Raw genomic sequence first — 23,392 nt, 5'->3', positions numbered from 1 at the left:
AAATTTTTTTAGTAGTTTAGCTAAGATTGGCTACAGGTCCCTGTATTGTGACTTTAGCATAGGTTTGTGCTTTCCTCTGAACTATTGGTTGTCTGCAGTTATTAGTCTCCTGGGCACTTTCCAACTTTTTGTTATCTCTTCTAGTTTCTGATTTTCATTTTACCAGTCCAGAGGGTCCTTATGGGGTAGTTCTACAGTAGGGGGGGGCAGGTCATTCCTAATGAAGAAGTTGGCCCCTTTTGTTCTGCATAGAATGAAAACTGGTCATTTTGTACCTCTGCACAGACATCTGTTTTAATTTTCATAGTCTCCATTTGGATCTGTCCCACACTTGTCATTCAACAGGTATTGTACCTCATCTCCATTTTTTTTTTTTAAGTTACAGATGTTATGCCCACGTGTTTTGAGTATTTAAAAGTTCTCTTGCTTTTTATGTGAGCAACCATGAAAGTGATCTTTTTAATTGTTCTTTCCTTATTACCCTTGGATAAGTTGGTCAAGGGTAACTCTACAAGCAACATAGATTTATGAACCCTGGGGCGATTACAATCCTAAGAAATATTTACTTATGAATTTTCCTTAAAATCATACATTTTGTCTTGATTCCTCAAAGCAGACATGATTAGTAAAGTTTTGCAGTTCTGCTGCAGTTTATGTACTAATGATTTTTATTCTAACATGCTTTTTTCTTTGTTTCACAAAACTGCATGAAATAACTACTTTAATGAGTTAAATGCTTGGAATAATGTGCAGGGGAATGAGGCATCTCTTGAGAGACAGATTTTAACTAATTTAGGAATAATTTAGAATTCACTAATTGAAAAAGAATGAGTATCAGTTTCTTCACCTCTGAACTAAATGGATATTAACTAAGCACAATAAAGCAGTTTACTTATGTGGAAGTATTAAAATAGTGCATGTTAAACATTTTCTTGAAGGTTGCTTGTGATAAATGGATAATGTTAGTAAGTCTATGAAACAGGTACCTTTTGTCAGTTGCAACTGCTGCATATTGTGTTCGTCTTTTTTGCAAAGAATATTGTTTGAGGCTGGTCATATATCCCTAGCATTTTATGAATTGACCATCAACACTGATGTGGTGCAACTGTGCATTTATGTGTAATATTTTGGTGGAGCAAAATTCAGAGAGGACCGGCAAGCACGTGCAGGGATTGGAGGTTCTGGGTGCGCACATAGCAATTTGTGCCTCCTTAGTTTTGTCAGGGTGAGCCGTCCAGCTTGCCCTTCTTCTAGGTCTTAACTTTATTTGGCAAATAGGGAGTGATTATTTAATGATCTTGTGTGAATTATTATATGGTGTGCATCCTAAAAACTAAAAATGCAAATATGAAATGATTTAATCTACTTTGCCTGCCAATCTCTCTATCTGTGCTTATTGTAAAACCTACATATATGTTTGGTATCATTCTTTTCAGAATTTATCAAACTTTAATGTGATGTTGTTAGATTTTCAGATCCTTATTCTGTTTTTAAATTATAAACTAAAAAAATATCAAGTACTCGCGTCCCGCAAGACGAGAGTTTGTGCCAAAAGATTTAACCATGCCTGGCACTGGAAATAAAAGACAGAGTAGGACAGCTGCTGTACAGGCTTTTAAATGTTCAAAGTGCCGTGCAAGATGCAGATCACGCGGCACGGCAGCAACAAGCCAGCAGCTGATCGAGCAAAGGGGGGTAAAAAAAAAAACTATTTGTTTCCCATTGTATCACCGTTTAAGAGGAGGTTTCAGAGGGGCGACCATGTCTCCTTGGGGTGCGTTCAGCCCCCCTCTTTACAACACGAGCTACAGGTACTCAAAGTGGCTGGTGCATAGAACAGGCTAGGGGGGGTTTGCCGAGTACTCATGTACTTTATATATTAAAAAAAAAAAAGTTTGCTGACATTTACAGGTTTTGCATAATTTTAATATAATTGGCCAAAAAAGTGTTAGAGGATTGCTTTGGGGAGATTAGAGAAAACTTGGACACATGCCACTCATTAATGATCTCAGGGCTTAAGGGAATTTGTAATAGTTATTCTTACATTTTAATTGTTACAGCTAATTAGATTTTCTAAATTTTTTAATCAACAGGAAACATTATTTGTAAAACCTTTAATCTGTAAACACTGCAAGGGTCTGTTTTTAAATTTGTGAGCTGTAAGCACGCCCCTGAAAATATTTATATTTACAAAATAAAAAAAAATCTTTATATAAAGTTGTTTAAGTTGAGGACTGACCAGGTTGTCTTGTCATTAAAAGGAGTGATTTTTCCCAGGGTGGAATTACATTAATTTCTGCTTACAACTGTAATTTTTGTTAACTGATGTCTCAAATGGATAAATTGTCCTGTGGAATTTTTGTTTGGTTTCCTAGTCTGAAATTTATATGATAAAAAGTAAACTGGTCCCCCCAAATATAGTGGCCAAAAGTAAATTCACATTTCTCACTTTCCTGACTTTTCTTTATTCCTAGATCACATTAAAAAGGATGACTTAATAAAGATTTTGCAGAAGTTTTCTGGTAACATAATGCAAGTTCCACCTTTGTAAGTATCTTTTAAATTACTGTTCTTAAGAATCATACATTTTTTCCTATTTTAAAGCTTTCCATTAGGTTTTGGCATCTTTAGTTTTAAAAAAAAAAAAAAAAATTAAGCATGGGTGATCTGAGGCAAACGTGTTTCTTTTACTATACTGTTCTTGAAGAGTGAGTGAGTGTAAAAGCTATGTTCTTAAACGGAATGGAAAAAGAAGTGGAGAGGAGTAGTTGGTAAGAACATGAGAATAATGAGAACATCTTGAAAACTGCTGTGGAATATAGAAAGCTTTGAGAACCATTCTACTCCAAAAGAGAAAAATGTGTTGTGTACACACACATTAAGAAGAGAAAGTCAAAGTTGAAAATTTTAAAGGAAAGAGACTATTGGGCCAGCATCAAAAACATCAAGGGTACATATTGTATATAAGTTTTATTATACTATATGTACAATAGATTAATGAACAAAAAGTAATACAATTAAAGAAAGTTAATGTCTCTAATCCTTTTTGTTAAAATGCCGATCAAATACAGTTCAGATTTATTTTCACTTACTGCTATGCATTATTGGGTATTGTATGTGATTATTATTAAAACAAATTAGTATTTATGTGACAAGTTTAAATGAAACAACTTGTGCAGATTTAGTATTATGTTTGGTGGATATTTAGTAATTTCTGAGTAGTAAATGGTAAAGATTTTCACTATTGCAGAGAAACTCTGTACTATTGGTATAACATGCAGGGTATAATTAAAGTGCATGTGTATATAGATATATCAAAACATTTTTAATGCTTTTTAGTTTTTTATTATTTAATACACATTTGGACTGCAGGGTCAGTGTTGTCGTATCTATGTGACTTCAAGTAACAATTACTAAATTTAAGAATTTAATTTTTCTGAGCAAGTACTTCTGCTGCACTGTTCTAGTTGTATGAAAACTAGAAAGCACAGACTATAAAAGCATCATTGGGTGTACTTTTTGGTTTAAACTGTAAATTATGTGTCCAGTTTTAGTTCTTCCTTTTAATAGTTTACTCTTTATTTAATTAAACTTAAATTGCCATGTCTGACCAAGTCTGATGTCCCACGTCTCATGTTCTGCAGAAATTTTACTGACTCAAGGGAATCATGCAGTGAGCCTGAATTTGTGTCAGTGTATGTAAATGTAGCCCCTTTTGTTTATTTCTGTAAATCTTTTGCATAAACTAGAGTGCCAGCTTCAGTACTGATCAGCGAGATACCATCGCTGACTTAACATTGCAGTATGTCAGAAAACAATCTTTCCATCGTTCTTTTCTGTTTTCTTTATTAACCTCCTGTCTCCTGTGCAGTCCTTTCTTGTATTTTTCCTCCATAATCTGGCTGCCTTTAACTCTTGGTAGAGAAAAAAATCTATGCTCATCTAGTTTTAGTGATTTCCCCCCCCAAACAGATAAATACAATAAATGTCTTGGTATGCACAGTAATGTATTCTAGTGGAAGACCATTAAAATTACACTCTTGCAGCACCTAGCTTGAATCAAACAATACTCTCTAGCAGGTCATCCCTACTTTTAACAGTACAGTTAAGCATGTGTATCGAATGTCACATCAAAATTTACCCATCACGTACCATTTCAGAGAAATCTTCAGTTTTGTCATGATTTTTTTTTATATTTGTATCCAAACATTTTCGCTCCCGTAAATGACTTATCAACAACGGTTTGTGCAGCCTGGGCATGTCCTGGCATGGAATCAGGCCAGGTTGGAAGCTGTTCTGTGGAAGTTGACATCCTGGGCATACCTGGGCAGGTCTGAACGAGCTTGACGCTGTCTCAGCATTCAATAAAGGTGGCTTGCATACACCGATCCTACTCATTTGGTTAATATAGATAGTCAGTGTGTATGTATAGTATCAGTGTAGTAAAGTATAGTATCTGTAGCAATATAACAGTAAGTAAGCTTGATGCTATAGACGTTTTGGGGTCGGGCAATATGTCTCGTCAATGTCATAACAGCCGCGATACATTCTGCTATATCTGTGGCGAATATACACTTGCCCCTCAGACGTTGGATGACTGCTCTTGTGAAGAAAGCTTATTATCTGTATTTCAGCTGCAAAATTGGTAATCAAGACAAGGAATGGGCACCTCACATTTGCCGTGCGACATGTGCTGTCAGTCTGAGAGCCTGGCTCAGAGGCACTCGAAAGACGATGCCATTTGCTGTTCCGATGATATGGCGGCAACAGAAAGACCATGTGACGAACTGTTACTTCTGTTTGACTAATGTGTCTGATTTCTCTGCCAAAAACAAGAAGTCAAATGAATATCCTAATCTGCCTTCAACAATGAGACCCGTGCCACATGACGACAGTCTTCCAATTCTGAAACCACCAGAGAATTGGACCTTAGACGAACCAGATGAAGAAACTGCAATGCAGGGTACTGACCGTGACATTGACCCGGATTTTGAACCGTGCTCATCAGGCGATCCACATCTGATAACACAGTCCGAATTGAATGATTTGGTCAAAGATTTGGGTCTGTCAAAAGTAAAAGCCGAGCTGGTGGGTTTGAGACTGCAGGAATGTTGTTTGCCGTCACCAGGTGTGAAAATTTCTGTGTTTCGAGGCCGACATCATGATATATCCAAAATTTTTTGCACAAGTCGACAGTCTCTGTTTATGTTGTGACATTAAAGGATTGTTCCTGGCCTTGGGTTGTGATCACAATCGGGAAGAGTGGCGTGTCTTCATTGATTCATCATTAAGCCTGAAAGCTGTTCTGCTACACAGTGGCAACGTTTATCCTTCAGTACCTGTTGGCTATGCAGCACACATGAAAGAAACATATGAGAATATGGAACTGTTGCTGAAGCACGTCCAGTATAGCAGGTACAACTGGAATATCTGTGGAGATCTTAAAGTCGTTGCTCTGTTACTAGGACTGCAGCTCAGCTATTCAAAGTACTGTTGTTTCATCTGTGAATGGGTCAGCCGTGCCAAAGAGTCGCACTATTCTCGACAGAACTGGCCACTCTGTAAAAAGTTAGTTCCAGGATAGAAAAATGTGGCACATGAATTGCTTGTTGGCCTGTTGTTGGTTTGTTTGCCTCCTCTTCACATAAAACTGGAACTCATGAAGAAATTCTTGAAAGCACTGAACAAGGAAGGCGAAGATTTTTGTTATTTAAGACAGATGTTCCCAAGAATAATTGACGCCAATATCAAAGAGGGCATTTTTGTTGGCCCCCAGATCAGACATGTGATAAGCGGTTTGAAGGCTTTCCAGGCAATTTTTTCCGGCCCAACTAACAGATCTTCAGAGACGTTGTTGACAATTTTCTGGGCAATTATAGAGTCCCAAACTACATTCAGCTGGTAGACAAACTTCTCAAAGCATACAAGACAATGAAGTGCAACATGTCACTCAAGATTCATTTCCTCCACTCACACTTGGACTTCTTCCCTGTAAATCTCTGTGCTGTCAGTGATGAACACGGTTAAAGGTTTCAGCAGGACATTGCAACGATGGAGAAATGATACCAGGGCAACTGGAATCCTTCAATGCTTGCTGACTACTGTTGGACACTGCAATGTAATGCACCAGACATTGAATACAAAAGAAAATCGGGAGCAAAACACTTAATTCTGTTGAATTTAATAGCTTATGTGAAACATAAATGTGACTAAATACGTTATTGTCAGTAAACATATAAATGTCTGTTTCTCAGAGTTCCTACGTGATGCAGTAAAACCAAAACTATATTTGTGCATACCCAGTAGGTACCTGTCACAATCGGCAAACATTTACATGATGAAGAAAGAGAAAACAAGACCAAATAAGAATTAAAATAAGAGAACACTAATTAACATAGAATAAAAAGTAAGGTCCGATGGCCATTGAGGACAGAAAAAACAAAAAAAACTCCAGACGGCTGGAGAAAAAATAAAATCTGTAGGGGTTCCAGGCCATGAGACCGCCCAGCCCCCTTTATAATAAAAATGATTAACTGTTATTCTTACTGTATTTAAAGTCCTGTTGATCTTTTTTTTTTTCCTCACCCCCCCAGATACTCTGCACTAAAAAAAGATGGACAGAGACTTTCTGTTTTAGTGAAGAAAGGAGTTCCTGTAGAAGCCAAACCAGCAAGGCCTGTTACGGTTTTCAACCTTGAGTTGCAAAATTTCAGCTTGCCCCTATTCACACTTGGTATGTCTTCAGTTGCTCATATAGGATTATATCCTTACCTTTATTTTAAATTTTATGCAATGCTTCTTCTTATGCACAAAGCATTCAGGAAGTTGCCATAAATATGCAGACAAAAATGACCATACAACGTTTTTCACATAAACAAGTAAGGTTGTTTAATGAAATTATTATGAAATGTAATTTTGTATATTGGCTTCTGTTATCTGTGAAGTTATCACCTGATGATTAAAGTTGACTTAATTTCCTTCATCTCCAAAATAGGAGTTTCAGGAGATCCCACTTCAGTTTGTATGTGGAAAAAATATATATTAAAACAAATAAATAAATAAGAAACTAGTTAGTTAATCCTGATTCTGTGGTTATCAGATACTGCCTGTGGTGTTCGATCCTGACCTGGTTGCTAGTGTAAACTTATCCCTTGTTGTTGCCACTATCTAATGCTTTATACTTGTCTGCACAAATTTTTACAATAATTGGCTTTTATCCACCTGAATAGAATCCATCCATTTATTGTCTTACAAATGTATTATTTTGACAGCATCTTAAATCTGTCAATATCTTATGGCAAAACATACAGATAAACTAGGTGAATGCAATTTTGTGTGCTGTAGAGCAAATGATGTGTTATGGCTCGTAGTATATCACTTTTTGCATGGCTACATACCAGGGGGGCTGGTGTTATATGAAAACAACACCTAATATGGTTTTACTATGAAATACTTCTTGGATTTTTATTGGGATTACTGTTTGGTTTGTTTTAATACGTTTTAAGCATGTGCATATGATAGTTGAAGAATTTCTAGAAGTGGGATGGAAGCCAGGTTACCTAGGCTTTCAAAAGTGTGACTTTCATTGAACAGGCAAAATTTTCAGGAATGCTGTTAACTACAGCTTTTGCTTGGTTTGCCACTGTGATCAGCTAGATACAACAAATTGTTAACAGGACCTTACATACTTACAATTTGTGTGTCTAACATAATTTGCATATTTATGGATAATATTATTTAAGGCCCAATAAATTTGCTATTATATTATACAATATATTATATTGCATTATAATTTATATATAAGTACTGTGAGCCTATTCCTTGTTAAGAGTGCTACATAAAAATAAATTGAATCCAAAGTACATCATAGTTATTGAGTGCATTATGCCATAAGTGTAATTATAATATTTCAGCTGTAAAGAAATGCACAATAATCTACTCAAGAAGGAAACTACATTAGAGTTTTTTTTTTTTTTTTTTATGATTTCCGTGGATATGTGTGCTCGTGCAGCTGTGGGAAGTTGAAGTAATTGGTCTGTCTTAATTGCTTATTTGGCTTTCTGCGGTGAGCAATTGAGGTGCTGTGCCCACAGAGACCTATGAGGGAGAGCAGCCATGAGAAGTAGAAGAGAATTGAAAAGAAGACAAAATAACGAAAGAGAAGGAATTTTAAAGAGAGTAACAGACTAATAGGCAGCAGTAAGGGAGAGCCTGTACAAGATGTGAGGAAGCAGCCGTACAGAAAGGTGAGCCCCAGGAAGGAGCATGTGGCCAACGCTCAGGAGCGGGCTCTGGGATCGCTTCTTTAGAGTGATAATTATGCTCTGGGTGTGCTCTCGCTGGGAGGAGCCAGGTATCGGCAGTGGTGTTATCAGTGCAGGGCTCGGCGACTCCTCGTGGAATGTCATGGGATTGGTGGTGGTGACATGGGTCAAGATAAAAGGTTGTCTGTGCTTTTTGGTTTTGATGTCTCACTGTGTTGCAAGAACCGATCGGGAGGCACCAGGGCTCAGAGTAGTAAACAAGTTTCCTGCCTGTGTTTTTAACCTTGTTTTAACGGATTATTTATTTGGATTTTAACCTCCACAATTCACTTCTTTTTATGGATTATTTTTGTATTATTTGAATTTTTGACCAGCACTTTTGAACACTTGTTTTGATTTTTAATTGGTTTTTAATAAAAGCACTGGAGCACTTTTCCACCACCCCTTGCTTTGTGTGTTGTCCCCATCTGCTGGCTCATCCCTTGGGTACCTTATCTGCGGTAGCGGGTTCCAGAGGCTCCTGGGATGCAGCTGGTAGCATGGGGCTAACCCGCACAGTCGCACTGTTTAGTAAAGCAGTACGTGTAAAGTACAAGTTGAGAGTTTGATAAGAATATTTTTTATTGGTTTGCTAGAATAGTTAAGGACAAAAGGATCATTCTGCAGAAAAGCTCATAGATAAAAAGTTATTTTTTGGCACATTTAATTTCACTTTGCTGATTTTCATCCTACATTGGTAAATGCAAGATGAATGCTTATTTTGTTCTGTTTACTTTATGGAAATATGCCACCATTTATTCTATTTCTTCATGCCATCTTTAATTCTGTCCTATTGATTTCTTTTAAAATCTCAGTACTATGTTATGATGAAATAAGTGTTAAACATAAGTGAAGTTAGCACTATTGCAGCCTGTTTCTGCCCCTCCTCACTCATCAAATTGTTTTTGACACTACTCCTATAATTTACTCAATGCTGGTTTGGTTTGAGTCCATATATTTTAGTTCAGTGCATGCTGTGCTCTTGCAAATGTCTTTGCAGACAAAATTGTTATTAATTACCTTCTGCATTCAAAATAAATTTTAACAATAGGTTCCAATTACCTGTAATTTTCAGCTAATTTCTTATAGAGCCTGTTTTTACAAGTTTGCTGAATTAATATATTGTATAAAATAATAAATGGATTCATTTTTCTTGTAATTAATTGCATAATTAGCTCCAGTGATCTGTTTTCTATAGCATATTTAAATGGATTTTTAATTATTTTAATTGGAAACCTGCAGTTCACATTACATCAGCCAAATAAATGCAGAGAAATAAATATTGTTACTTAAAAAAGCTTGAATGCAATTCCATCAAATTCACATATTTCTCTGTATAAAAGAGGACCATTTCTGGATGAAAAACTCTTCAATTTTTTTATCCATTTAATACAATTTCTTTTACAGTTTAATGTCATAGGGAGCTAATGGTCATGATGGATGCTAGAAAGGAACCACCACTTAATCGGATGCCAGTCCAAGGCAGTGGTAGTCTTTGTACATATCTTTATTTACCTATTCAGTAGTGCTGGGCGGTATACCGGTTCATACCGAAAACCGTTTTTAATTTTTTTTATGATATGGATTTTTCTTATACCGCAACACCGGTTTAAATTGCCTAAACGACGTTCGGAACTTGGCGCAGCGGGAAACTGTTCAAGTGGGGACCTTTTTCACTGCTACACCGCTAAACACCGATTTGTTGCACTAGGGCTCTTTTTCACTGCTACACCACCAAATAGTGGGCGGTAGCATAGGAATGCTGCGTGGTGAAAATGGACAGAGAGCCTGGAGATACTTTAGTTTTAAAAGGTCAGATGTGTAAATACTGTTTCTATACTACTGGATAATACTGCAAGCCAAGTTGTACTTGTTTTATTTGTTTTCAATACAGTGTAATGTACCTGGGTACCGTGTAATAGTGTGACGACATGTTTTCAAACCCCGTCATAAGTTATATAGCACATTAAATGCTTTGTGTTAAGTGATTCTTAAACTGACTTCTTCTTGCACTAAGAGGAGGCGCCGGCAGCAATCGCTGCACAAAATACATTCACTTCATGATCTTCCTGCTCTCTGAACATTTAGAATGCTAAGATAAATACTTGATATAATTTTCATGGTGCAATGCATTAAAGCATGCATTAATCATATGGGGGCACGGCGGCGTGCCTGCCTTGCATTTGCATGTTTTTCTGGTGGGTTTACTCGGCGCTTCAGTTTCCTTTCAAAGTCATGTAGGATGTGGGGTTTTGTTGTGCTATATTGACCCTGCTAGTGTATGTTTTGCTTGTATTCATCCTTCGATGGGCGCAACTCTGAATGGATGGCATAATTAAACATGTATAACGAAGATATTTTTAAAGTTCTGAACACTCCGTGGGCTAAGTTTATAACTAGTTTTAATTTCACAAAGACGTTTATCGTGTGATGATTGGTTATGTGGAGAAAGAAAAAGGACGGATAGGAACTGGGGTTTTAGTACGCCAGATAGAGACAGCACGCGTGCAATAAAGAAAGCCCGCTCAGAAGAACATGCATTGAATTCTGTGTTCATGTCTCCGACCACCAGATCACAAACCCAACATTTACACAATATTTAAGTTAAACCTGTGCGATAGCTATTCATACATCCAGTTTTTTGGAGCCTCGTCACACCTGCCATAAAGGTCTCTACACTGAACTTACACCTGGGGACCCCTTACTGCCAGGGAGCAGCACTACCGCCTCACTACCGTGCTTGTTTAATACCTGCTTTAATGCATTTCATCATGAAAATGATATCAAGTATTTATCTTAGTATTCTAAATTTTTAGAGAGCAGGAATACCATGAAATGAATGGATTCTGTGCGGTGATTGCTGCCTCCTCTTAGTGCATAGGAAGTCAGTTTAAGAAGCATAGTGATTAACAACTGGGTCGGGGAACACAACACAAAGTATTTAATGTGCTGCATTAACTTATGACGGGCTTTGAGAAAATCAAGTAAATTAAACTTTGATTTTAGAATGAAGTTTAGTTTATGACATTCTACTTTAATTATGAAGTAAACTATGAAAATAAAGTGGAAATGTTGACTTTAATCTTGACATAAGCATCAAAATTAAAGTGGAAATGTCGAGAATAAAAGTCGGCATGTCGACTTTATTCTTGACATATACCGGTAGTTTGTTTTTTTTTTTTCTTCCCTCTTTACTGTATTTTTTTTTCTTCACCGTGGCCCTAATGCACTTCCGTAGGGCTATACCACAAATAGCATTATACAGTAAATGCAAGTTGCAGGTATTTTATTTATGTATATAGCTTAGCTTGAAGCAAGGTCCATATTAATGCAGTTTGCCTAAATGATGGTACAGTTGGTAAGGATGTCATCACAAAGTTGTACTTGTTTTATTTTATTTTATTTTAATTTGGGGAAAACTGTGTAATGCACCTGGGCTTGAAGTAATAGTGCAGCTATCCGTAATAATACTATTATTTATTTTATTGTTATTATTAGTTTAAATATTATGCAGTTTATTGATGGTAAAGTTGTTGAAAAAGTCACTTTAACGTGTCAGTGGACAGAGATAGTTAACATTAACAAAGTGTAGTTGGTTCACAAAAAATATTTACTATTTATTACTTTTCTAAGACATGTTCAGTGCAATACAAGTTTTGACAAGCACCTCTGGATATTTTACTAAGTCTAAATGCCTCTTTGGATGGTTGAAAATATGTTGTCAAAATCATAGTTTAAGTTTTTGCAAAATTTGTTCAATAAAAAGGTTCTATATTTTGACTGCAACTGTCATGCAATGTGATTCCTTCTCTTCATTAGTGTCACCCCCTTGAAAACTATCACTTTATGGGGCCATGCAAACCTGTATTAATACTTGTGTGCACATTAAAATGTTTTTTTATACAATGTACAATTCTCATAACAGTCTAACAGGTTATTCTTAGCCAGTCTACTGCAGTAATTGCAGTGGAAAATGTGGTTAACATCCACTCATGCATGGGGGGAAAAAATACCGTCGAATACCGTGAAACCGGGATAATTTAGAAAATACCGTGATATAGAATTTTGGTCATACCGCCCACCCCTACTATTTAGTCTCACCAGGTCAATTCACATAAAAAAAACATGCTTTAGAGATGCAGGAGAAACTAGGAGCACATGGAGAAATTGCATGTGGACTTGGGCACAAACTACAAATTTAACATAGAAGCTACTGTGGTTTTGTTCAACTAAAAGGGCTTTCAAAACCCTGAAATAGATCATTTAAAAATGAGGTTAAAATACTACAGAAGTTTATATTCAGTTAGTTTCAGGCCAGTTGCATTTTATCTCAAGACTGATTTACCTGTTCTGCATGGAAACTAAAATGCAGATACAATATTTAATTTTCTTTCACCTAATGAACTTCAAAGTTAATATGTCTAATGAATGTCATTTGGTTTCTTAGTTTAAATTTAGATTATATACATGTTTTGTTTACTTTGCTGGAGCTAAACCAGTATTTCTTTTGTAGATATTGAATGTGGTGGCGGCTTTTATGTAAGGAGTTTAGTCTGTGACATTGGCAAAGGTAAGACGTCTCTTAATCTGAACATTTAGAAAAGCCATATATTTGTAACCATTGTTCTGTAGTTTATAGGTACATTACTGAGCAAAATGTATTAATACAAAATCCTGCAAGCAGGTGTTTTGTTAATAATGTATTAAAAGCTATTTTTTTTTTTGCATCCTAAATGTGATAATGGCCACAGCATAAGGGGAAGATGGTTAAAAAGTAGAATTTTTTGGCAAGGAGTCTTACCAGTTGAAATTGATTTTGTTTGTACCTTATACCTAAGGTTTTTTTTTTTAAAGTGGCATCAATATGCACCTAGCAAAGTTGGGGGGAATCATTTCTTCATGTTCGCTTTTCCATTCTTTCACTGTTTCCGATACTGATGTAGTATTTTTCCCAGTACTGCAAGACATTTCACGTTATGAGTTCCACATGCTTTTTGTTAGTGTCTCCTAATGAAACTTAAAGTACTTGTGTACACAATGTGTAGTGCTGCTGCAGTCATCTGTAGGTAAACTCACGTCATACATCACTAGGTTAAATAATGCTGCGAAGTTAAGATGGAAATTGGCAGTACAGTAGTTACTTATGGAAAATAATGAAATATTAAAAAAAGAATAATAATAAAGCTAGAAAGTGATTTAATGTTGATTCTTTAAACTTACCCGGAGTGTTTATTAGAATTTATTTTTCAATTTATAGATACAGGAGAAACCAAGCTATAAGTATGCATTTTGTGTGTGTATGTGTGTTTTAATGTAGCATTCATTAAACATTTGAAATGGTGGACAGTGCAGGTTTAGATAATTGATGTTGGTGTAGGTATTAATTTTATTTTTGCTAATGATCTGGTAGAATTAATTAAACTGCATCTACAGGTACATAGGAACATGTTCATAAACAGTTCCACCTTTCCCATATTGTACCCCAAAGCGTCTGATGCAATTTTATAATATGTATTCTTTTTTTATTTTAACTACAGAGCTATCATCTTGTGCACATGTGAAAAAGTTAATCAGAACCAAACAAGGTCCTTTTACACTTGAGGAACATGCACTTCATGAAGATAAGTGGACAATAGATGCCATTGCAGAATCCATTCAAGCTGGCATTCCACTTTTAACTGAAGAATCTACTGCAAAGAAAATTAAATTAGATACAACATGTGATATTCCACAATCTGATGAGTCTAATGTAGACGGTGAAGGCACTAAAACAATTGAAGGAAAAGTTGAAACTTAAAAGCTTTACAGGTGAAAGTGAACATCAATCAAGCTATTATATTAAGAGACTGTGCAGTATAAATTAAAAATGTGTGGCCCGTGTTACATTTCTTCTGCCTTCTAAGTCTGCTAGGCCGGTTGACTTCATAGTTTTGCCATTCATGACACGATGTACAAGAAATAAGTTTTTTTTTTTTTTTTTTTGTTAGCCTTCAACTTTTTTCATTTTGAACTATAGATAGCCATATGTGGTACCCATTATGTGTATTTTTGTTGCATTAAAAACTATTGTTAACAAAAAAGTGAATTTTACCAGTGATACGGATTAGTAATTACAATTTTTTTTAAATGTATAAAATGGTGAACAGTATGGAGTAATGTTTGTAATGTACATTTGATATCTTACGGTTAATGTCTTTAAACTCTCACAGTAAGTAGATATTTTGATTTTCATTGAAAATATTTAAAAGCTTCTGTTTATAATACATGATTATTTCCAAAATTCACATTGTTGTATGTTATTCAGTATATCATGTTATTAAAAATAAGACAATTGTATATATAACAAAGATATGAATGTCCTCCCCAGGTTAATAGAGAGACCAACAGTCATCCTAAATAATTAGTGTAGATTAAATGTTACTGTATACATCCCTTTCAACTGTATTTTTCTTTTTTAATTTGCCACGGAAAAACTATTCTTTACATTGATCTAGCATATATAGTTAATTTTGAACTTTTTCAGTAAATGTTTACATATAAACAGGTATACTAAAATTGTTTTGGTATTCATAATGTAATATTTTTATTTATATTATGCTTTTTTAATTTAATGGATTTTACTAATTTAAGATTTCATTATACAAATCTTCATCTGAAATTGTTATATCTAGCTTTGTTTCTATTTAAAAGATAAAATAATGCATGCATGAAAAATGAGAAATTCCTTGAAATTTTGAATGCCATGCCAGTTTAATTCAGATATTACTGATATAATTCAGAGGTATGTTGGTTGTATTGGTCATGTGAAACTACCTGACAAAGCTGTTAGCTGGACCTAAAAAGCATGAACAGTTGTTAAAAAAAGAAAAAGTGTGTTACTGTGCAGCAGTTAATGAATTAAATAAGCAGCATCCAAAAATTAGACTATTTTCAAGGACCAAAACTATTTATTTTTGCATATGTACACAGATTTAAGAATATACAGTACATTACAAACTTTACTCAGTTCTGTCAGTTTTGGAGCTAAATGAAATGTAAAACAAGTGAAAACAATCAAGTAAGTTGATCAAAGAAAATTCTAATCAAGTGTAAGTGCTTTCTTGTATTGAATATAAGTTTTTATGTAATTTAATGAGATTAACAGTTGAAAGGAATACAAACTCTTAAGTTATTTTTCATTTTTGTGTCTGGTTATGAAATGTATTAATAATAATGCATTTTATTTATATAGCGCCTTTCCCATGCTCAAGGCACTAAGGTATTAACTTTATAAACGACAAGCTAGGCTACCTGGCTTAACCCTGGAAATTTTCTAAGTCATTAGGCCTCAGTTTTAGCGCCATTGATTTGTCAGATATATCAGAAGTGCTATGTAACTAAGCATTTTTTTGTCAAAATATATATATTTTTTAATCAGGGGCTAGAATTTTAAGTTCACTTGAGTGGCTTACTGTTGAACGAGCTATATACAGTCCTTGGTGGTTTTGGTGTGAAAGAGATTGCAACAGAACTCTGTATTAAAGCAGTACTTCAATAATCATACAAGGGTGCCTTAGGGTTGATTCATTCAGAGCTGAAAACTGCTTAATATCTCTACTCTAATAGCATCAAAGGCTAAAATTAGTACTGCCTCAGTAATGAGTGGATTTGAATAAAAAAACCCAAAAATAAACCCTGCAAAAATTACTAATTAGTTTTACTCACTCAAAGGGACAGTCTTGTTCACTTGTCACATTCTGAAATGTAGCATCTCCAACTATGGAAAAAATCACACATCATTCATTTCAGTTGTTCTTTTTTTAATTTCCTTGTATGTGTGCTTTATGCACATAATGAGTTGAGATCAGGAGTATCTGTGATTGACTGTAATCTGTGTTCCACATGGGCACACAGCCAATCTGTGGGTTGTAGAGGATCAAATACTTATTTCATTCAATGACATGCAAATCAATTTAACTTTTGTGTAAAGTTTTTTTTTTTTTTTTTTTTTTTTTTTCCCCTCTGGATTTTTGGTGGATATTCTCTCTCCATTAAAATTACAAAGAAATGAACAGTCTCTAATTTTTTAAGTGAGCAAACTTACAAATTCAACAGGGGATCAAATAATTTACCCCACTGTATCTTATGGCTGCAAATATTTATTCCAGTCAATTTTAGTCATTCTTATGTTTAATAGTTATACTATATTGAACATTTGTGGCACCTGACCATTATACCTACAGTGGCATACAAAAGTATTCAGTACTCTGGAAAGCCATCATAATTTTCTGCATAACAAAAGATTTGTACACATTTTTATTCATTCAGTATTTTTAATTTGAACTATTATGCTCTAACAATAACTTTCCAAAGTTAAAATATTTTCTGTATTTAACTGAAGAAAAAATCTATATTTGCCGTTTATATAAGTACTAGCAAAATACCCGCACTTCACAGCAGAGAAGTAGTGTGTTAAAGAGGTTATGAAAAAGTAAAGGAAACATTTAAAAAATAACAACATGATTGTCAATGTAATTGTGTTGTCATTGTTATGAGTGTTGCTGTCATATATATATATAATATATATATATATACACACACATATATATACACATATATCATATATATATATATATATATATATATATATATATATATATATATATATATATACATATATACACATATATTTTATATATATATATATATATATATATATATATATATATATATATATATATATACATACATATACATGCACTTACAATAACATAGAAATCAATATAAACAGCATTAACATCATTATCATATGAGAATATGAAGTAATATATAAGAAGCACATTTCATATAAATATAAATTATTAAACAAATCTTCTTCTATAATTTGCTACTGTGGCTATTCGTTTGTCTGTCCAGGATTTTAAATCACCTGTAGCTCGCAAACCGTTTCACCCATTGACTTGAAATCTGGTACACATATAGTACGTCACGTCTGCTATCCGCTTTATGGGTGATGATTGTATTACTCTTTTTATCTTTATTTTATTTTATTGTAGAATCAACTCCTATCTGCGCACACCAGGGCGGCCGTGGGCGGATGCGTATGGTGTATTCACTCCATGTTATCGTGCATTGCACTGTCATTGGTATTTTGATAAAAGAATTTGAACAACATATAAGAAGCGTATAAATTATTAAACAGTAAAACATTAACATTTAAGAAGTAAAGTTACAACTGAGTACTACTGCAGTGCCTTCGGGTATACCTCATTTTTTCTTTGCCCATTACATGCTTAAATGTATACATTTTTTGGTGTACCTACCCGAGAACACGCGACATATAACCGACCGTGGGAGAAGCATGGATTTTAAACACGCGTTGAGTTCATCTGCTGGTCTCCCTCGTGGAATAACTGGTAATGTTTGACTAAAATCTACAGCGAGTAAAACGACATTACCTCCTTTTTTTTTTTTTTTTTTACGATCTCTGAGATCTTGCTTTTTCGGTTCAAGGCTTCATAAGCTCTTTTATGTTCCATGGTGTACTTATCCCAAACCATCATCTTTGAATGATGCAAGACTTTCGCCTTGTATGCAGATCGGGGTAATTACATTCATTGCATTCCTAGTCTGAATCACAATCTGATTGTAACATCCGCTACGTGCCCTCTTTTAATTGCGAGAAGCAGATATATATAGCCAAATTCTCGCGCTTCGTTGCGGCGAAGTACTGCTTTTAATTTTTTATTAAGAAGAAAAGAAAACCTTTTTAAACGGATCGAAAATATACCAATAACAATTTGTTAAGGATCTGTTTTTTTGTGAAGCACCCTTTTCACAGCTGTCGCGCTACGGTGTGTGTTTCGTTTATTTGACAGTATGTAGATCGTGGTAATTACATTCATGGCATTCGTTTTCTGAATCACAATCTGATTGTATGGGTGGTTACCTGCCAGGTCACGCTTGTGGTTTGTCAGCAAGTCGCCTTACGTCCGCCACGTGCCCTCTTTCTGTTCCCAGAAGCGTTTCTATAAACTTAATTTAAACTTATGTTTTACACCGTGCTTTTTTCCCTTATGAAGATGCTTGTATGCTTCACTCGCTCGCTTCTTATTGTTTCGCTCCCTTCTCAATTGTTTAATGAATTTTTTGTTCTTCGCTGTTTGTGGCTCCTCCTTCATTTCTCCCTGCTGCGTTCACAGTCTTTTCACGTGATTACGTGGGAGGCTTGATGACGTGACACTCAACTCCTCCTCCCACGGCCATCGAGCTGCCATCCATTACAGTATATTGTGAAAAAAGAGGTTCCAGTTATGACCATTACGCGTTGAATTTCGAAATGAAACCTGCCTAACTTTTGTAAGTAAGCTGTAAGGAATCAGCCTGCCAAATTTCAGCCTTCCACCTACACGGGAAGTTGCAGAATTAGTGATGAGTCAGTCAGTCAGTCAGGGCTTTGCCTTTTATTAATTAGTATAGATTCAAGCCTTACACATTAATACTTTGTTGAGAACCCTTTTGCTGCAATAACAGCCTTATTTCTTTTGGTGTAAGTATGTACCAGTTTTGCACATTGTTCAGGAGTGACTTTTCCCCATTCTTTTTGACAGAATTGATAGAGATCCTCTAGTTTGGTGGGATGACACCTCTGGACAGCGGTTTTCAAACAGTGCCACAGTTTCACAAAAGGGTTAAGATCAGGGCTTTAACTTGGTCATTCCAAAACATTCATCTTTCTGTTTTTGAGCCATTCACATGTTGCTTTGGCATTATGCTTACGGTCATTGTAGGGTCATTGTCATGTTGAAAGTTCATAGCAAACTGGAAGAAGTTCTCCTGCAATATTGTGTGGTATGTTTGTCCATCCATTGTCCCTTCAGTTCTTAGGTTAGGATTTAAAAACCTGTATGGGTCTGTTAAGTTAAAATCCGTTACATTTACTTTTGAGCCCCTGAAATAAAGGGATTGTGTTTTAAAAAAATAAATAAATAAATGCTTTAGTTGCCTCACATTTTTATGCAATCATTTTGTTCACCCCACTGAATTAAAGCTGAAAGTCTGCACTTCAACTGCATCTGAGTTGTTTCATTTAAAATTCATTGTGGTAATGTACAGAACCAAAATTGGAAAAAAGTTGTATCTGTCCAAATATTTATGGACCTAACTGTACATTGTTACATATGATAGCTTTGACATTCATATTATTGTCAGGTGTTATGGCTGTGAAACCTATTGTTATGTTGGAACTTGTGGTTATTGAGGTAGAAGGGATAAATAAGAAATAGCATTGCTCTCTGTCTCTCTCCCCTCCCCCATTTTGCTTCTGCAAGTAAGGCAAACCTCAGTTCGTAAAGTCCCAGTCCTCTGACATGCCAAGAGAGAGCATGTCCAGAACGAAATGAACCCCCCAGTAGAGAAGGTAAAGTCCAAACACTGTACACCTAGGATATGATCTTAAACAGTCCCAATATAGTAAACCAAGGTATGATGTTTTAAAAATAAATAAATAAATAGCTGGTTACTTTGTTGTACCCAAAATGTACATATAAATAATGGAAGAAATATCACTATGATAACTAAGGCTTATACAAAACCTACCTACAGTGGAACCTCGGTTCACGACCATAATTCATTCCAAAACTCTGGTCATAAACCAATTTGGTCGTGAACCGAAGCAATTTCCCCCACAGGATTGTATGTAAACACAATCCGTTCCAGACCATACAAACTGTATGTAAATATATATTTTTAAGTTTTTAAGCACAAATCTAGTTACTTAAACCATAGAATGCACAGCGTAATAGTAAACTAAATGTATAAACATTGAATAACATTGAGAAAACCTTGAACAACAGAGAAAACTAACATTGCAAGAGTTCGCGCTATACTGTAGCCTTATGACCCAATCGCTGTAAACTTTTCTTTTTTTTTTGAGTTTTAAGCACAGGGAAAAAAAGGAATATTTGAACAAATCCAAACTTTATTTAAAAGCCAACCATAAGCAACCAAGAAAGTAACATTGCAGGAGTTCACGCTAATAGCATTACAACCCGATCGCTGTGTAAACTTTTTGTAAGCACAGGGAAAAAAAATGAACATTTGAAAAAAGAGAAAAGTAATATTGCAACAATTCACGCTACAAACCGAAAAATGAACATTTGAAAAATCCGTAATACAAAAACTAACCATAAACCACCAAGAAAACTAACCTTGCATGAGTCAAGTTCTGGCATGAAGTGAGGAGGAACTAGGTGGAGAACAATCCGGTCTCGTCGCAGTTGAAGACTTGTTGCGGGATGTAGCCTTCGTCCTCAACTAATTTTGTGAAATTTTTCACGAATTCTTTCGCAGCTTCAGCGTCGGAACTAGCAGCCTCTCCATGCCTTACTACACTGTGAATACCACTTCTCTTGCGAAACTTTTCAAACCATCCTCTACTGCAGGGGTACTCAATCACGGTCCTGGAGGGCCGCAGTGGCTGCAGGTTTTTGCTCCAACCCAGTTGCTTAATAAGAAGCACTTACTGCTCAAGTAACACTTCTGCTTCACTTTAGTTGTCTCGCTCATTAAGATTTTGAACCCTTATTGCTTATTTTAGTCTTAAACAGCTGTAGCCTTGGTTTTTATTTGCTCCTTATTAGCAGTAACATGCAAATGACAAAAGAGACCAGCATTTCTCTATTTAGCTTGTTACCATTTACACCTCTGTGTGTGTTTATCATGCACTAATTGGTTTAATTAAATATTTGGAAGGAAAGTGAAGAGAAAAAAGTGAATGACTGAGAATCACTTGTCCATTTTAGCGTTCAGATCATTCGGTTGATATCCTTAGAAAGAGGAAGAAAATCCAGGATATGAGAATGACCTGACATAGTAGAGTTAAAGCACTAACGAGCCATGAAATTAAATTATTGGCAAGAATTGCTTTCTAATTAAGCAACCGGGTTAGAACAAAAACCTGCAGCCACTGCAGACCTCCAGGACCGTGATTGAGTACCCCTGCTCTACTGGCTTTAAATTCCTCACTTTCACCACTCGTAGAAGGATAGTTTTGCAGCAAATCACCATGAATCTTCCTGACTTTCTCTCATAACATTGCCTCACTTACTCTATCCCCTCCCTGCAAGTTGCTTCTCATTCAGCCACACTAGCAACAGTTTTTCCACCTCTTCCAGCACTTGAAGCCTCTGCCTGGTTAACGCTGTACAGTGGAACCTCGTTTTGCAAGTAACTTGGTCTACGAGTGTTTTGCAAGACGAGCAAAATCTTTTAATAAATTTTGACTTGATAAACGAGCGAGGTCTTGCAGTACGAGTAGTATGTATACACTTTGTCTGCTGAGTGTCATGTGATCACAACTGAGCTGATGGTTCTTCTCTCTCTCTCTCTCTCTCTCTCTCTCTCTCTCGCTGCAGGATTGTGGGCAATCGTCTCCTATTCTCCGTCTGAGTTGGCGTACCTCACTCATATAGTCAACATCCGTACGAGCGTATACTGTTTAGTACAGCATTAGCATTGTGACTGTGTGTGTGCATGCGCGCGCTCGTGTGTGCTGTGACGTGCGAGTCCCCGTCTTGTATTCTAAAACACGAAGCTGAGTCTCAGTACTTTAGCAACACCAGCTTTATTCAGCTTGAACCAACAACAGCGCGGTTATTTATATACAGACACAGCAGTCAGGCAGGGCCCTGCTTATTTATATTGTTCCTTGTATCACCCATCGACGGCAGGCGCTTATAGCATGTCTGCAATCTTTTCAGATTCACTTTTACGGCGAACTGCTACAGCACTGGGAGACTGCGATTGCTTTGGGACTCTCTTCCGTGTGTCGTCCCGTTGGGTGCAATCCCACAAGAGTTCAGAAACTCACTCACACCAGCCATGATTCTTTTCAAAGGTAAAGTGCAGGTTAATTTGTTTTATGTATTTTTATATTTTGTATTAATCATTTTTATATGAATAGTTTTGGGTTGTGGAACAAATCCATCTGAGTTTCCATTATTTCTTATGGGGAAATTCACTTTGATATACGAGTGCTTTGGACTACGAGCACGTTTCCGGAACGAATTATGCTCGCAAACCGAGGTTCCACTGTAACTCCTTTTGCAACATCAGCTGCTTTAATAGATTCTTTCTGCTTTAGAATAGTCGAAATCGTAGATTTTGACTTCTTGTACTCGGCAAGATCAGTAACACGAACGCCATGCTCATACTTTTCAATAATTTCTTTCTTTACTTCGATTTCAATTTTCTGCAAAACTTTCTTCTCACCACTCTTCACTTGCTTAGAAGCTATGGTTAACTGCAAAAGCACACGAAATACTGTAGAGCACAAAGAGTTCACAGGTAAGGCACACACGTCTGACTGAGAACAATGAACAGGGAGAGGCTGAACACGTGCTTAAATACAGTAATCAGCGCATATGAATCGGAAGGGAAATGAAATAGAGCACAAAGAGTTCACAGCGAAAGCACGCACGTCTGACCGAGAACAATGCAACACGTGTGGAAATCATGGGCGCGCACAAACCGAAAGGGAAACTAGCTTGTTCGTATACCGAGTGTGTGGTCGTGAACCGAGGCAAAAGTTTGGTGAACTTTTTGGTCGTAAACCGATTTGTACGTGTACCGAGACGTTCGTGAACCGAGGTTCCACTGTATAATTAATGAAAGATATATCAATATAATAATTTGAAGCTTAAAAAAATCCATCCATCCATTATCCAACCCGCTATATCCTAACTACAGGGTCATGGGGGTCTGCTGGAGCCAATCCCAGCCAACACAGGGTGCAAGGCAGGAAACAAACCCCAGGCAGGGTGCCAGCCCACCGCAGGCTTAAAAAAATGAATATTTTAAGTATCAGAAAGTTTATTTTTGTCTTTTGTTTACTTTTTGCCATTTTGAGAATCCTGTCAGTATTTTGGATTTTATTTTCTGTGGGGATGCCACTTGCCAGGTGAATGTCTATGTATGTGTAGATGTGACATAATTTTGACGTGGTTGTGTGGTTTTGATGACCATCCTGTTGAAATTAGTGTCACTGCCTGAACTTGTAGTTTCTGTGCAGTACCTTTTTTGTTTTTGAGCACTTTCTATTTTGACCTTTT

The 23,392-nt window shown here is 36.0% G+C and overlaps 1 protein-coding gene across 1 annotated transcript in view; it reads left to right on the top strand.

The window, feature by feature from the left end:
- The window catches only part of trub1 (TruB pseudouridine (psi) synthase family member 1), a 30,569-nt gene extending 14,594 nt beyond the window's left edge, over nt 1-15,975 (top strand). The window contains exons 5-9 of the mRNA XM_051922455.1: nt 2,475-2,547; nt 6,594-6,733; nt 12,817-12,873; nt 13,841-15,503; nt 15,562-15,975. Coding sequence (XP_051778415.1) covers nt 2,475-2,547; nt 6,594-6,733; nt 12,817-12,873; nt 13,841-14,100 — 530 coding nt within the window. The 3' untranslated portion in view covers nt 14,101-15,503; nt 15,562-15,975. The remainder of the gene's footprint in view (nt 1-2,474; nt 2,548-6,593; nt 6,734-12,816; nt 12,874-13,840; nt 15,504-15,561) is intronic.
- Nucleotides 15,976-23,392: the final 7,417 nt, after the last annotated feature.

Source organism: Erpetoichthys calabaricus, chromosome 2 (assembly GCF_900747795.2).
Source record: "Erpetoichthys calabaricus chromosome 2, fErpCal1.3, whole genome shotgun sequence".
Lineage (NCBI taxonomy): Eukaryota > Metazoa > Chordata > Cladistia > Polypteriformes > Polypteridae > Erpetoichthys > Erpetoichthys calabaricus.
Note: the sequence above shows the minus strand (reverse complement) of the source record. Positions and strands in the feature narration are given on the sequence as shown.